Source organism: Ursus americanus, chromosome 11, assembly GCF_024610735.1.
Source record: "Ursus americanus isolate L20-20 chromosome 11, mUrsAme1.1.p, whole genome shotgun sequence".
NCBI classification, from domain to species: domain Eukaryota; kingdom Metazoa; phylum Chordata; class Mammalia; order Carnivora; family Ursidae; genus Ursus; species Ursus americanus.
Window position 1 is genome coordinate 36,234,085 of NC_142137.1, and position 17,594 is coordinate 36,251,678.

Below are 17,594 nucleotides of genomic sequence, written 5' to 3' on the forward strand. Positions count from 1 at the left end.
TAAGTGCTATGAAGGCAAAGACTTCTGTCTTGCTCAATGTGTTTTCAGCATCTAAACTAGAATGCTGCACATTGTTGGTAATCAATACATGTTTGTTGAACAGCTAGCAAAATTTAACTACTGTGTTAATATCTTAAACACTGTAGAAAACACCATAACAATTTTAAAGCCAAACTTTTCTTCACTGACACATCAATTAAGAAAAGACCCTCTAAACCTAAATTTGCATTTAAATGTGAATATGGGATATAGGAGGATTTTTTTAATTCACATCACTGATATTACCAACATGATAACTACACTTTTTAATATAGTCTTACTCATGCAATAGTATTCCTGAGAAGGTATAGGAGAATCATTTTTTACATTCAATAATTTCTCTACTGACTTCATAATTTTTGGAATTTTCTCCATTTGCTTTATGATTCATCTCAATTATCTTCTAAACTTAGCTTTAGTTTACTTCTCTTTTTAAGCAAGTAAGCAATCTCTAAATAAACACTTAAATGCAGAAGGAAAATGCTTATGATTCAGTTAGAATAAATTCTAAACATTTTAAGTTCAAATTTTCATATGTCATGAATTCTTTCCAAAATGTTTTAAACAGTCTTTTAAAATATTTTTCTTAATTCAAAACAAAATACAAATACTTGGATATCCCTTTATAAGATAAAACAATGTACAAGGTAACAGTCTACTATTATTTGGCAGTGAAGTGTGATATTGATCATACTGGGAATCTAATCATGAAATAGTAAGTTAATGCCTTTAAAGAAAATCTTCACAACTCAAAAGATGGAATTGAAATTCCATGAATATTAGAGCTACTATTAAAGAAAATAATTCCGATTGCTTGTAGAATGATGGGAAAACAAGTTAAAAAAATATATTTCTATAAGCACTTCCTTACACTAAACACAGGATCAGGATCTGAAAGAGATACTGTCAGTTTTTCACAGAGAGTTGTCCAATTTTCACAGTTCAAAACATCAGATGGCGGAGCTGAACATAACGTTTGCAAGGCTTCGTATCTCACCTATAATTTAAAAGATTTTTATTAATACCCAGCCACGAGAATACCACCAATACTCCAAATATTAAACATTGAAAAGCAGTCAAGATGATTGTTTTAAAAAGCCAACTGATGAAAATCAGAGGTCCTTTTATAAAACAATTTTTGAGAACTCATTTTTTTTAACTAAGTGTTAGAAAAAAAATAGGTTATTATTTTACATAAAGCAAAAATTAAAACCTAACTGTTGGCGATTCTAGGTCACATGTCTAAGTGAAAGAAGAAGGATGGTGGCCAAATCTGAATCATCAGGGTAAGGTTTTCCAATGGACGCATCTCACACATTATCCCTACTTAAGTAGGAACCATAGGTGGTTCTATAGTTTGAGGGCCTTAATTTTTAAAAAAGCCTAATATGCCCCGAGTGAAGCACTCCCATTCCAGAATATAGGAACAATCCTCACAAAATAATTAATTTGGACTAGTTTTTGATGCTATATCATATTTTCTGACCTTCTAACCACTGATGTAGAAAAAGTCAACACTGTGATGCAAAATTGAATGTCTGGATTTTCACAGAAAGCTTACTTCTTGCTCATTCTTTGCAAAATCGAATCAGAATTCACCGAAAACAGTATGACCCAAAGGACAGCAGTGAAAAATAGCTCTACTCCAATCATGAATGGAGCAAGGTTTCTCCCCCACCACTCTTCAACTAGTGAGTAATAACATGCTGATTTCAACCTGTTTCTCAAAATCTCGTTGTTTCCCCAGCTGAAATAACTGAAACCTAGTGATTTAAAAAGGGCAAGAGGTGGGGGGTGAAGACAGGGGGTGAAGAAGCTAAGACCTTAGGAAACCAGACGCTATAAATCAGGGTATCAAGTTTTAGGTGAAAAAGAATACACATGCACTTTAAAGTGTCTATATATACATATGAAAGAAGAACTCCTAAATACAACTATATTTGTGATAGGGACTGGGGAACTTTGGAGAGATTTTAGAAACATTAAGTATTTTCTCCTTTTCAGTTAATTTTTAGGACAAAATCCCATTAAGAATCTATTATTTGCAGAAGTACAATAAAAGTTTCTGAACAAGTATAGATTTCCAAGTAATCCACTTAAACTGAAGACACTAAGATTGTTATCATATAAAAGTCAAGTCCCATTTCTAATATCTTTTGAAACATTTATTAAGAATCCAGAAATTAAATCAGAATGTGAAATGCTAAAAATTATTGTGATAAAAAAAATCAGTGGGAGTAAATCATAACTATTCATTTAGTTTAAAAAGAAAAGTTGCAGGGTGGCTGGGTGGCTAAGTCGGTTAAGCATCATCTGCCTTTGGCTCAGGTCATGATCCCAGCATCCTGGAATCAAGCCCTGTGCCGGGCTCCCTGCTCAGTGGAGAGCCTGCTTCTCCCTCTCCCTTTGCCCCTTGCGTTCTCTCTATCTCAAATAAATAAAATCTTTAAAAAATAAAATAAAATAAAATAATAAAATAAAAATGTTGAAAAACATTTCAAAAACTGAAACCAACTAGCAAGATATACACAAAAGTCTTAGGTACTTAAAATCCTATTTTTTATTTCAGGCTGACTTAATGAAATAAGACTTGATGAACAGTAATTTATATAATCTTAAAATATAAACAGGCACAATTCAATAGACCTGCTTCTTTAAAATCCTTTTTCTAATAAATGAACGCATATGTCAAAGTTGGTCACATTTTCCAGAAGTAGAAAGAAGATTAAATGAAGATCGTTTTTCTTCAAGGAAATCACTAAAATATCACATACAAAGCAACGGTGAAAAAACAGTTTGGGAAACAACTGCTTATGATTTTATCCCTTCAAAACGGAAACTAGACATAAAAATTTCCTCCTACAAACCATGACAATTGTCTGACAGCTTCCCTTACTCTGTGACCTTTCATTTCAAGACTGGAAAGTCTAGCAGGGACATCAGTCTAGGAGCACCATGATAATAAAGGCCTATCTTGAAGAGAAACAGTCCAGCTGCTACTGATTATAATCTCATATATATACCTGACTGAACTTAACAGCTATCCTTTAAACTTACCTCTTTAGGTTGCCCAGGATCCAACTGGTCTAAAATCAATTGTAATTTTCCTTGACAAAATTTGTAACTCTGTAACACAATTGACAGAACATTCATTTAGTAGACTTTTTAGAAGTACTGCTATAAATTATTTTTTAATATAATTGCAAGCACAAAATGCATTCTGAGCAAGAAAAGAGAGTGATCTATTCTGAACTGGCAGAAAACTTAGAATTTGTTTCCCAAGTCATTTAAATGGGAACTGAAGTCTCAGGAGAACAGTGTACTTCATTTATATGAAAAATATTATTATTTGCCGAGCAACTGCAATATGTATTACATTATAAGATTCAAAAGATGTAAAGCAAAAATTTTTTGTACCCAGAAATGTGAGATGAACGAAACAGAAAGATAAAACAAAACAAGAAGGCACTAATGGTACCCTAGGCATAGCTATGATGCTGCTTGAACATTTTTGTCCCCTTATCTTTCCTGTACTTTTCCTTAGCCCTTCTCCATGCCTCCTCTTTGTTGAAAAAATTTCTGAGATAAAAGCCTCTATCTAGAGAAAAGTTTATAGTAGACCATTAGCTATCTTGGAAAATAGTTTGCTGTTTTAGAAATAGCAAATTCTTGCTAAAGGCAGTTTAAATATGACTAACACCTAAAATAACCATCTAAAAATAAAACTGCCATTAGAATAATAGATATCATTTATTACCTTTTATGTAACAAGCCCTATATGATCTCAATTCACAATGACTGAAATACGAGAAGTATGAAAACTAAGGTTAAGTAACTTCTCCAAGTCACCCTGCTATCAGAACTCAGATTCCCATCCGCATTTTTACTACCTATAGTCTTTCCTGAGGTGTTCTCATCCAGTTCTTTAAGTACACCACGATGACTCAAATTTCCATCAGTCACTTCACCTCCAAAGTTATATATAATTATCCTTTCAACATTTCCACTTGGATGTCTAATAGGCATCTCAAATTTAACAAGTCCAAGACAGAATTCTCGATTTTTTTCCAAATCTGCTCTTCCCTCAAACTTCTCCATCCTCCTAAATGACACTACCAACCATCCAGATTTCTCACTTAGATCAAAAATAGGGGTCAATGTTGCCTCTTCACTTTCTCTTATTTCCTATACCTAATATTATTAAGTCCATAAGATAACCCCCAAGTTCCACGTCTTAACGCCAACTGCCCCATACTTCCCTGCTAAAATGTTAAACCAAGGCACCATCAACTGTAGCCTAGACTCCTTCAATTCATACTAACTGGTCTCCTTGCTTGTACTCTTAAATCCCATCCCACTTCACCCTACCATCCACTCATTTTCCAGCAACAGTCAGATGGAGCATCTCAAAGTTATAAATCAAATCTCTCCATGTCCCTTACTTCAATCCCACAAAGAAACTTTCCACATTACTCAGAATTTAGGAGATTACTTACATGATCTGGGCCCCTAATTTTCTAACACACTCTCCTACAATTCTTCCCTCTGCCATCCAGACTTCAGTCACACTGGCCTTTTATCCCCATCCCTGGAAGACACCATGCTCGCTCTAGCTTCAGAACCTTTGCCATCGCCATTCCTCCTGCCTGGCAATGCTCTTCCTCCAGAGTTTTGCATGGCTGCCCTATGATTGCTTAGAATTTGGTCTTTTTCACTATAGTATACCCAATACCTGAATTAGTGCCTCATACAGAGTAGTCACTTGATACACATTAGTTTAATACATAACTGATTATAAAGTGAGTCTTCCCACAATGTTACATTGTCCCTAGCAATACAGACCACATACAAGCACTCTATAAAAAACCCAAAACAGCCTGATATTCCATTTCTTAAAGGAAAGTTTTACTGAGTTTTACTCCTTTCTAAAAGTACATAGTTGAACTGCTAAAGACTCTGTACATGCTACTTTTCAAAATTAAAATCACTATATGTTAAATAGACCTTTAGTTTTAAATTGTTATATTATAGTTAAAATACTAAAATTTATGAATACTAACAATAAATGTAAGTGTATGAATGCAGCAGTCTTGCCAAATAGAAAAAAACATAGATAATATAAAATATCTTAAATAGTATATATAAGCATATGTACTTACACGCATTTGTGATACACACATAATGCATATATGTACATACAGAAATACATACACACATGCATATAAGTGTACTAAAATACATATAAAGTATATATGTACTCATTCTGTTCTATTGCTAGACAAGCTTTCTCCCCCCTTTAGCATGGCCCTTTTGCCCTCTTATAAACTTGATTTCTTCTGATCCTTCCACTTCCATCATGACTTTTACCAGATCATTATTTAGGTTCTAAAATGTCCTGCCATCCAACTTAACTAAAAATAAGTATGATGTCAAGGACGTGAATCTTAATTGGACAGATGAAGTTTCAAATTCCGGCTCAATCTTCAACGAGTTATGTGACCTTGGAGTCTTGAACCCCATCCTCAGTTTTCACATCTATCTCCCAGTATCACTGGGAAGAATTAAACAGGAAAATTGTAAAGTCTTTTGCTTTGTTGTTATAAAATTTTAAAGTTTGAAGTAAATTTCCTGTTTCTCAGGACATTGTCTATGAGAATATATAAAATAACTGACTCTACCTACCAACTACCTATTCAAGATCAAGCAATCGAAAGATTTAATTCATTGATTTCCATAGATTTCCCATTCTAATCCAACCTCTTTCCCAATATAGAGGCATGTTCTACAACAGCCCTGATAAATGGGGTGCCAGACATTGTTCGAACATTTTCAACTACAGCCAGTTCATATGTGGTGAAGCAACCAATATTATATCACAGCAGCAGTCAAAAATGTAATACATAAATCTTAACAAAATTAATTTACTTAAATGCTCCCCTTGACAAAGGCTTTGTTTTCTAATCTTAGGTGAGATACTCTAGGCAAGCAACCCTTGGTCTCTGAAAAGAGTTTTGCCTTTTATTTCACAAAAATGATCAAGGTTAATCAATATGATGATCCTTCAATTTACCTCCTCTTCCCCCCCCCCAATATTATTCTGGGGTGAACTCTTAACCAAATTCAAAGATCTTTTCTTAGTCCTCAGCACTGACTTCTCTCTGGCCTTCATTACAGCTAGTTAACCATCACTTCCACCTTGAAATTCATTCCCCATTAAGCTCCTACCCAGTGTACTGTGGTTTGGTACCTTCTTTACTGACTCATCCTTTAGTCTCCCCTGGCCCTCTGAAAATGTGTTTCCTAAGGTCTCACCTATTTAGGTGAGCCCAACCTTTCTACCAAGTGAATCCTGCATTTTCAACCACTTGCTACACCACTGGTATTGAATACCTTACTCGTATGTGATGTTTAAAATCTTAAAAAAAAAAAAAAAAAAAAGAAAGAACTCCCCATATTCTTCTCCACACCTAACCTTTCTCCCTGATCCCAGGCATGGTTTATAAAACCATGGTCTTCCTACCACCTCAGCTTGCCATAGCTAGACTTTTGACTCTATTCCCACGCTGTCCTACTTCCCCCAAAACACTTCAATAATTAAGTTTAATGATGATACCTCTGTAATAATTCTCACATCAGTCCCTATTTAATTCTACAAAGCCTCCTCAGTTCGGGCCTTCTTCTTACTTCAACTATCACAATAGCCTTCTAACTTCTCTCCCTACATCTGCTTTCTCACCTGCTCATGCCCTTCTGCGCACAATTACCAGTTAAATCTCCCCAACACACTTTTCTGTCCAGAAACCTAAAATGATTTTCCTTTACTTACAAAACAATCCAATTTAGCTTTTGAATGCATTCATTTATTCCTCACGTATTTATTTGACATCTACTATGTTTCAAATACCTACTACATAACATACCAGGCACTAGAATTTTATAGCTAGGAACAATAATTAAGATCTAATCCTTGCCCCATAATTTGGCCTTAATCTACCCTTCCAATTTACTCCCCACAAACTCTGCTCTAACCCTTCACATAAACAATAGGTTTATGACACCATATCATAAACCCAATAGGCCACATTCTTTGTTGATTTAGAGCTTTTGTGCATTCCCTTGTTTGATATACTTTCTTCTATAGCTCTTTGATAGTTTTAGTTATAAAGACTCTTCTTTAGGTTTCCCAGGATGCATTACTTCTACCCTACAACTCTGTTATTTGTGTACGCAATGTCTCCACAATCTCAAGTAAGCTCCTTGAAGAAATAATGTACACCTGATTAATCTTTTCAGTTTGGCAGTGCCTATCACAAAATATTGCACATAGAATATGCCCAATACATATTTGTTGGGTGAACAGACAACCGAAGAGTTGAAATCCCTCAATTCTACCATATTTGCCTTTTCTCCCAGATTTAAAATACATATTAGAAACCAACTCTTGGCTTCAGGTCAGGTCATAGTCTCAGGGTTGGGAGATCAAGCCCCATGTTGGGTTCTGTGCTCAGCATGGAGTCTGCTTGAGATTCTTTCTCCCTTTCTCTCTCTGCTCCTCACACTTGTGCCCATGTGTGAGCGTGCATGCTCTCTAAAATAGTTAAATAAATCTTTTTTTTAAAGATTTTATTTATTAATTTGATATAGAGAGACAGCCAGCGAAAGAGGGAACACAAGCAGGGGGAGTGGGAGAGGAAAAAGCAGGCTCCTACTGGAGGAGCCTGATGTGGGGCTTGATCCCAAAACGCTGGGATCACACCTTGAGCGGAAGGCAGACACTTAATGACTGTGCCACCCAGGCGCCCCTAAAATAAATAAATAAATCTTGAAAAAAAAAAAAAAAAACAGAAAGCATAGCCTCTAACAGTTATTTGATTGGAGCAGCATCATTAATCTACTTCCCTTTAATTATTTATCATTTAATTATTAATTCTGTTCATTATCTTCTTAAACATAGTATATACTACTCTTTAAAGTGATATTTAAGCAAAGAGAATATTTTGTTACACAAGACATCAGAATGAACCTATTATCTGCCTTAAAGGTTACCTATTTTTTTTTAAGGTCTATGTGTTATTGTGTATCAGTGGATTGACATAAATTTCCATAGCAACCAAGTAATAACTTCTTTAACTAGAGCAAGTAGGTAGTGCATCCTATGTAATACAGATTTGTTAAGATTTTTCAACAGTTCTAGATATTTCTTAGATTGAAAATTCCTGAGTACAGTGGTATCTGCCAACTTGATCTGTAAAGCAATGCAAGACAGATCTGTTGTTGATATCAATATAGGTAGATACTTCTAAAAGGAATTTTTTTTAAACATATTTACATATGTTAAAGCATAGGCTAAGCAAATAATTTCTGAGCACATTCTAAGGAGAAAGAGCAAGAAACAGAATTGAATTATAATCTAAAATGTATCTAGTCTTCTACAGGATCATATAGATCTTAATTAAAGGTATTTATATGCTAAAATAAGATTGGGATATATTTCTGTCAAATGCACTTTATTACGGATTGCAAACATTCTTTAATTTTTGGTAACCGATATCACACTTTATTACAACACATACTAAATAATATTCACATTATTCAATGACTACACTTAAACAAAATCAAACTACCCTCAAAATTAATTTACCCTAGAATTCTCCAAATGTTTGATTTGTAAACTGTATAAACCATTAAAATACAACCAAAGACAGACAACTATTACTGTTGTTTCACCAATATAGCTATGGGAAATAAGAAATTTATAAATATTGAACCTAATGACACTTCAGGCTTTAATGTCTAAATGCACAAGTTCTTTCCTATTCTAAAAAAAAAGAAAGAAACATCACCCAATGAAGATAAACAGGACAAGAGCAAACACTTAGTGCTTACTATGTGCCAGGTAGTGTTCAAAATGCTTTACACACATTAAATCATTAACCCACAAAACAACCCTATAAGGTAGGTTCTATTACTATTTCCACTATAACAGATAAGAAAACTGAGGCATTGAGAGAAAAAGCCAAGGTCCACAACTCATCAATGGCAGAGCCAGACTTAATTTCAGACTGGTTTGTTTCCAAGATTTGGAATGAATTAGCTTCCTGTAGAACACCTTTTTCAAATTTTAGTGCTCTAGAACTTTTTAAATTATGCACCCACCTTTCATAATGCCTTAAATACAGAACAAAGTTACTAATTCAAAACAAAAACAATATTTTAAAAACATTTACAAAAGATAAATTGTTTCTTAATTTCCTATGGTTTAATTATGTTTTTTTTTAAAAAAAGATTTTATTTATTTATTCAACAGAGACAGAGACAGCCAGCGAGACAGGGAACACAAACAGGGGAGTGGGAGAGAAAGAAGCAGGCTCACAGCGGAGGAGCCTGATGTGGGGCTCGATCCCATAACGCCGGGATCACGCCCTGAGCCGAAGGCAGACGCTTAACCGCTGTGCCACCCAGGCAACCCTAATTATGTTTTAACAAGAAAGCTTTCACTTTAAAAGTGCTACACTGAGAGAAATAACAAAAATCTATTAATATTTTAAAGTCTAAAGAAACTTTAGGTAGTCACAAAAAAGAAATTTAGCACCGGTAATCAAAGAAATTAGTTTTTCTGGTGTCAAATTGTCTCAAGAGAGAACTATTAAAGCAAGCAAGCAAAAAAGTTCACACTTGCACCCACCCAATTCTTTTCCCCAGCAAACCACCTACCTCCAGCCTCACACAAGGAAGCTGCATTATCAATGCTATGATCTTCATTTTCTCTAGTCTCAGCTACCTTTCCCTCTCACTTCTACATTTAAGACTTTAGGTTCCTATCTTTTTTTGCTTATAAAACAAGAATAATCAAAATCTGATGACTTGAGGGTAGCTAGAGATGGAAGAACTTCTGAAGTATGGTTTGGGCTGTGGCTATCCTACCATTCTCTGGCTGATATTGCTTAAAAGAGAGGAGAATCTTATAATCCATCAGCCGTAGTATGATATCCTCAAAGCAGAATTCCTCACCAAAAAGAGCAACTGTAAAAGCTTTGAAGATTTTAGGGATTCCAGAAAATGGGTTGAACTCAAATAACTTTTAAGGTTTGAAGATTTAGGATAAAACATACACTAGGAATGTTGAAAGCAAATACTCTGAAAGACAGGGGAAACACCCAATAAAGGAAAAAAACTAGTCAAGAAAATTCTTAGTGAAAGAATTCAAAGCCTAGCAAAAGATGGGGTTCAGATTGTTCCCAGGAGACAATTCAAACACAAAGTCAAAGGAATAGTATCTTCTTTTCTATGAAGTAAGAAACCGGAAAGACCAGCCCTGGCCTTTGTGGAGAAGACAGGTGAACTAGCAAGGACGGTGGCACTAGATAAGTTTCCTACTTAAAACAACACAAATTTATTATCTTACAGTTCTGGAAGTCAGAAATCTAAAACATAACAGCAGAGTTGTGTTCCTTCTGCAGGCTCTGGCGCAGAATCCATTTCCTTATTCCCAGCCTCTAAAGATGCCTGCAGTCTCCTTAGTTCATAGGCCTCCTTCCATCTCCAAGGCCAACAATCCCCTCACTCCAGCCTCTACTTCAGCCTACCTACACGGTACCTTCTCTGACTCTGACCCTCCTGAGTTGCTCTTATACAGACACTTGTGATTACATCTGACTCACCTAGGTGAGGATAGCCTCCCCATCTAAAAATCCTTAATCACATTAACAAAGACCCCTGTGCCATGTAAACCAACAGGTTCACAGGTTTTGGAGATTCAGACACACAAGATATCTTCAAGGGGTCCATTCTTCTGCCGACCGTAGATACCAAAAGATGGGTTTCAAAGAGAGGCTGTCTTGAAAGCAAAGAAACAGTAAACGCCTTAAATAAGTTAACACAATGCAAGAAAAACAGGTTACTGCTATCCTGAACTCATCTCCTCCATATAAAGTGTGCACCTTGGCATTCCTTTGGAACACACTGAAATAGTTTGCACACTATAAAACAGCCTAATGCCTGTGCTGTATTACACCGAATACTGCCAAGGAAGAGGAAGACAGAAAAACTGCAATAGGAAAGCTTATGAATTTTAAAAGCTTAATGTACATTAGAGGTAATCCTCTTACTTCCCAGCTGTAGAAAACAACTCAGAGAAGCTCAGTTAAAAACCATACAGGACCACAGCTGAGAAATTTTCTATTTTAATATGTCTCTGAATGGCACCCATTCCAGCACATCTTTTAAGAGATGAAAGCTAACATGTATAGAGCAGCAGCAACAGTTCTAAGGACTTGATATACATTAACTCAGTCAATATTCTCAAAAACCATACCAGGTAAGTGGCAGTATCATTGCCATTTTACAAATGAGAAACACCATGGCACATGGAAATTAAGACATGTGTCCAGGGTCACATGGCTAGTAAGCGGTGGAACTGAGATCTGAACCTAAGCAGTCTCCACGTAGTGTAGTATGAAACAAAGACTTCGGAAGGAGAGAGACCAGGCTTAAATTCACGGTTCACTCCTAACTAGCAATATGAGTTTGGGCAAATAACTTACCTATTATTGTAAGCCTCACTTTTTTTCTGTAAAGTGGACTAGAAACACCTATAGTGAATATAAAGTCAAGTACAGTCTATAAGTACCAATATATGGCAGAAATCTCAATAAAAGACAGCTAATAGTATTATTTTTATCTTTCTAGCATTATTTTGCAGTGACTTTTTTCAAGGTTTAATCACAATACCAAATTCTTTTAGTGCTCTGCTCACAATTATAGTAAAAACCAATCTCTCTTCTTTATTCTTTAATATCCTCAAATGTACACCAAGAGTGCCCAAGGCCAATTATGTCCTAAGTTTTTCAATAATGGGTCACAAATCCATATATAATCAGGCTGCAATTGTTAAAATAATAACAATGAAATAAAGCGTATCTATTCACAAAATACAAGTTTTCTACCAATATCAAAACAGCAGCATCAGAATTATTTACTCAATGTTATTCATACAATTCAGACAGATTTTTCTAAGCCCAGAGCAAATAACTAATCAATGGTGAAACCATTATTAACAACATCAGTATTTAACAGAATGAGTGACTGACATATCTTCAGAGACCCTTTCAACTTCTGAACATAGTAATTCAGCCTCTCTTAGGTCAGTTACATGTAAAAGAGTCTCTTTTCACTAAGCAAAGGCACATCAAACATCTACTGGAGTTTGATCACACTGAAAGAGCTTTCAAGGTACTTCTGGCATTCATATGTTTTTTTCCCAAAGTCCAGGGATCCCATGCCTTGTGGATGGACACAGTTCCCTTTCGACTCAATTAGAGCCTTCTGAAACAAAGTCATATGCATAGGACAGACACTTGAAAACGCAGATATATCCTATGGGCATCCCAAAAGAAACCATATAAACTTAAAGTCTGATTCCTTCTCAAGAATAAAACCAAAAAAAAAAATAAAAAACAAGAACATCTTCTGAAAGTTTGACCCCGTTTCTACCAAAGCTTTGAATGTCTTAAAAAACCTATGATTCTAGGACTGGAAATAACTTAGTATTTCAGATTAACACCTCTTGACTGCTAGCTAATCAATCAACCCTACGTGGTCTGAACACCTGGACTTCTTAGAACAAATAACAACGCTTCATTTTTTTTTCTCTTGTTCAATTTCAGTGTAAACAGATGGTTCATCAAATAACTAAGGAAGTATAATCCTGTGAGCACCCAGAGTCCTAAAGTTGTGTTCTTCTGTGCCTTCCTTAATCTGAAGAAGCAGTTCCATAAACCTACTGAATAAAACTAAACTAAAATCTCCATAACCCAGCTTCTTCCAAAGAGTCCATCAACAAGGAAATATTAAGGGCTACAAGGTGAAAAAAATTCAGTCTTTACCATTTCCTGATCACATCAGAAAATAAACCTGACTCATAAAATTCAAAACTTAGCACAATCTCTTCTGGGCAGAGCAACTTTTAAGTTCTGCTTTAATGACTTCCAAACACTTTTCCTTCATAAGTGCAGTCTCAACTGTGACCAATATGTGTGACTTTTTCACATTTCACCCAAACTCCCAAATCCCTTTTTGGTATATGGTCAGGGTCTGTTATAGCTATGTACCCAAGTTAGCACTAATTAGGTGAAAATGTTTCATTAGAAACATCGGGTAGGATCCACACAAAGGTCAGAAAAACTCCATTTGGCCTGGAAGTTTCTGTGGAGAAGTTGATGGTACATGCATATAAGGCTCTAGTCTAACTAGTCTCCCTTGTCTTCTATTAGGACTAATCTAACCTGTGGCCCTTCTGCTAGCTCTGCTCTAGCCAAATGACAAGGATTCCAATAACCTGAAAGAGGAAAATGTAAAACCTCAAATCACTTGATGTCAAAAAGAAGCAGCTTCATGTTTCTTGTTCTTTTGTTTTGTTTTTTGTTTTGTTTTTTATTTAAATTCAATTAGCCAACATACACTACATCATTAGTTTCTGATGTAGTGTTCAATGACTCATCAGTTGCAGTTCAATGACTCACCCAGTGCTCATCATGTTTTAAAACAATTCACAGTGACCTTCATCTCAGAAGATAAGGGAAATGTTTTATCTCCATATCTCATTTATAATGTAGTTACACTTTGATCAATAAAAATCAATTGGGAATAAGATGTTTTGCTTAACTAAAGCTTAAGGAGATTTGTTTCGAGTGTTATTTTTTTTAAAAAATCCAAAATCAATTAGTTTATTTCCATACCTCATTAAGATTTCTCAGATATAATGTAATCATTCACTGAACATATAATTCTAGAAGATGTTATTTCATGTATTCAATCTTTAAGATTAGGTAATTTTATTATTTTTCTTCTGAATCTTAAAACCGGAAAGCAGAAAAAAAATCTGGCTAACAAAGAATATATTAAAGTTACTGATTATTAAATACCATTTCAAGACATAGATACAAAATGAAACAACACACCTGATTGAATGATGAATCACTATCAGAGCAATTATCTGTGCAGTAACTGTTGCTTTTCTCCTTCTGGATTTTTTTCTGCCTCTCTTGACTTCGCATCTCATCTTCCTCAAATTTGTTAATCATAGATTCCACCACTACCATCATGATATTCTTCAGGGAATGCATCATTTCTTTGTATCTTTAAATTCAAAACAGTCTTGGTAAGAGAAAGATTATCAGCACAAATTAAAACACTCAGCTAAATTAAACGATCTTATTTTTTTCTGTAGAGTCCCTTTAAGAGCACAGTTCTAAAAGGAAAAAATATAAGTCAGTTTTTCTTAAAGAACAAGTGGCACAATGGAATTCACACAACAGGAATAAAAATTAAGAATTCCAAAACGTGCATTATTTCCCAGGTTTCTTCATCTGATTACACGGACCAAGGTAGTAAAATTAACACAGTCTAAGGCAAAATGTTCCAATGGCATGGATACCAGTACTCCGCAACAGTCAACTGCTAATAGCATTCTACCAGAACAGTCTATCTTACATGTCACTTTTATTCCTTGTTTATTTCTATATCCTTGTCTATTCTCCTCCCTTCCTCTGTTTTCTTTCCTTCCCTTCTTTCCTGCCTATCTTTATAGGCACCTACAGGCACCATTCAGACCTAAATAAGAATTAAGCTATCAGTGGGTCCTTTGAAACAGGGCTAAAGAACCCACTGTCAGAGATGTTAAGAAAGGGATTCCTGAAATTGGTAGGAGTTGAACCAGACAGCTTCTAAATCCCTTTTAACTCCAGTCTTAGAAAGAGGGGTATCTGGTGGCTCAGTTGGTTACACGTCCAACTCTTGATTTAGGCCCAGTCATGATCTCAGGATCATGAGATTGAGCCCTGCAAGGCCGCTTAAGATTCTCTCTCTCCCTCTCCCTCTGCACCCCCCCCAATTCACGCACATGCTCTTTCTCTAAAAAATAAATAAAATCTAAATAAATAAAGTCTCAAAAAGAACTTATAAATAAGTTCTCCACTCATTATGTACAAACTCTAAGGCATCCATATTAATATTAGATTGAGATACCAAAAAGCCTAGAAATAGAATTTTAGAGCTAGATGAAACTATTAAAAAAAAAAATCTAATCTAGCCTTTTATTTTACAAATGAGGACTATGTGTCCTGGACCACTGAAATTTCTATATTTAAAACAGAAAGGCATAAAGATTTAAATAAACATAGTGAATAAAGTACTAAATTTGGAATCAGAAACCCTGGATTATAATCCTGCCTACTTTACCTACCAGCTTTGTCATCATAAATAAGTTTCATTTTCTCAATTATAAAATGAGATAAAAAGAATACAATCTAGCTGACCTATTTCACATAGCTATAGTAAGACATAAGAGTATGTATCTGAAAGTTCTTTATAAATAGGAAGCATGAAACATATATTATCACTTTGTAATAAAAATACATTAGGAAAATAAGCAAAGAAACTTCCCTTTCTTTATATTTCTGGTAAATGAGTCATTGTAACTCCATAAATCTGAGGAAGGATAGGTAAGTTACTCTCATAAAAACAATAAAACCATGCTGGGATTTTGGATAGAAATAGGAGGCTGAGATTTGTAAAGTTTAAAAGAACTTTAAAATACCTTTTAAATTACATGAAATAAATTATATATTACTAAATATATGTAATTCTATATATAACTTAACATATATTCTCATATATTTAATATGATTTAGCAATATATAATTTATATGATATATAACTAGAAGCAAACACAAAACTATTAAAAGAAGATGAGAATAGTTAGGACCAATGCAGGAGGAAAACACATACAGAAGAGAACTTTTTGTGTTTTCTCACAATTTCTGGTGCTTTAAAAATACATAAATAAACTATGTACTAAATTTGCTTCTAGTGAGAAAAAGTCCAGGGAAGATCCAAGTTTAAGGTAAGGGGATATAAAGAGCAAGAAGGAATCCTAGGACACTCATCCGACAAACTGGCAAAGTACCTATAGGATAATGGAAACAAAAGGCTGCAGCTTTCTCCTCTACACATTCTCAGCAGCAAGAAACAGGGAAGCATAACAATGCCTTGGTAGCAATCAAGAGCTCTCCATCAAAAGCTGCTCTCTTCTTCCACAGTAATTGTATTATAACTGGACACAGGTCTAAACTACAGTCCCAGACTCCTCTATAGTTAGGTATAGCCATGTAAACAACACAAAGTCCTTTCCCCTTATAATTTACAATACAGTAATTTAATAAATGAATATAAAGGTAAGAATCTCAATGATTAAGGGTAATTAAAATCCACAGAAAATTTGTAAGTTTCATCTTAGACATGTTTCCTCCAGACCTTTTTGAACACACCAACATGAATTCTTCCACAAGAAGTATCGGCACACTGTCCACAGAAAGAGATAAGAATAATAATTTTTACTTTTATCTTTTTTAAAGATTTTATTTTTAAGTAATCTCTCCATCCAACGAGGGGCTTGAACTCACAATCCCAAGTTCAAGAGTCACATGCTCCATTGACTGAGCCAGCCAGACACCCCAAGAGTAATAATTTTTAAAATTAAAAAAAAAAAAAAAAGCCATAGAGCCAGACCCTCAATATCAAGAGTCAATAGTAGCCACTGCAGTTTTGAAAAAGCCAAAGAAAAACAAATATAGGATGGACTATAAACACCATTAAGACTCATTCAATACTCCAAGAATTCAAAATAAGAAAAAGTTCTAAGAGGTAGTAAATTGAAACCACATCAATTAATAATGAAAATCTACATGGTAAGTAGTTGCACTTACATATATAAGGAATATATGATAGACCCTACAAATGAATTCTTCTATCTGTAAACCTCTATTTAAAAAATATCAATATGTTTAAGAAAATAATTTCTAATTATTACAGTAAAAATGCTGTTAATAGAGGTACTACCGCCTAATCATTAGTCCTAAATAATTTTTGAATCTCACACACACACACAAGAAAAAAATAATACTCTGCGCAACTTAAAATCTTTCATCTATGACTCACAAAGCAGAAGACAAACATTCATTAAGATATTGAACACCTTTGTGAGATCACTATCATTGTTCTAGTGGATAAATTAAAACACCAGAAAATTAAATGGCTTACTCAGAGATAAAAAAAATTCCTAACATTCCCATATAAAACTTTTCTCTTTTTTTTTTTTAAGATTTATTTATTTATTTATTTGACAGAGATAGACAGCCAGCAAGAGAGGGAACACAAGCAGGGGGAGTGGGAGAGGAAGAAGCAGGCTCCCAGCAGAGGAGCCCGATGTGGGACTCGATCCCGGAACACCAGGATCACACCCTGAGCTTAAGGCAGCTGCCTAACGACTGCGCTACCCAGGCGCCCCAAAAATTTTCTCTTAGCATGAAAATGCTTTAATTTTCTGACTAATAAAATATTTTAGTACTCCTTTAAAATAAATTTATTAGTACTGCCAGATATAGATTACTAGAAATTATATTACCCAAAGATGAACATGACTCTAGTTTGTGTTTTTTCTTCAAATCAAGAAATAAGAACTCTTGGGGTGTCTGGGCAGCTCAGTCTGTTAAGCAACT

The 17,594-nt window shown here is 34.8% G+C and overlaps 1 protein-coding gene across 3 annotated transcripts in view; it reads right to left on the reverse strand.

Annotated features, from left to right (window-relative positions):
• TBC1D32 (TBC1 domain family member 32) overlaps positions 1 to 17,594 on the reverse strand; it is a 214,071-nt gene that overhangs the window by 187,603 nt on the left and 8,874 nt on the right. For all 3 annotated transcript variants that reach the window (XM_045798573.2, XM_045798571.2, XM_045798572.2), the window contains exons 4-6: positions 13,998 to 14,175; positions 3,097 to 3,165; positions 911 to 1,036 (exon numbers count right to left, since the gene is read on the reverse strand). In XM_045798573.2, coding sequence (XP_045654529.2) covers positions 911 to 1,036; positions 3,097 to 3,165; positions 13,998 to 14,175 — 373 coding nt within the window. The remainder of the gene's footprint in view (positions 1 to 910; positions 1,037 to 3,096; positions 3,166 to 13,997; positions 14,176 to 17,594) is intronic.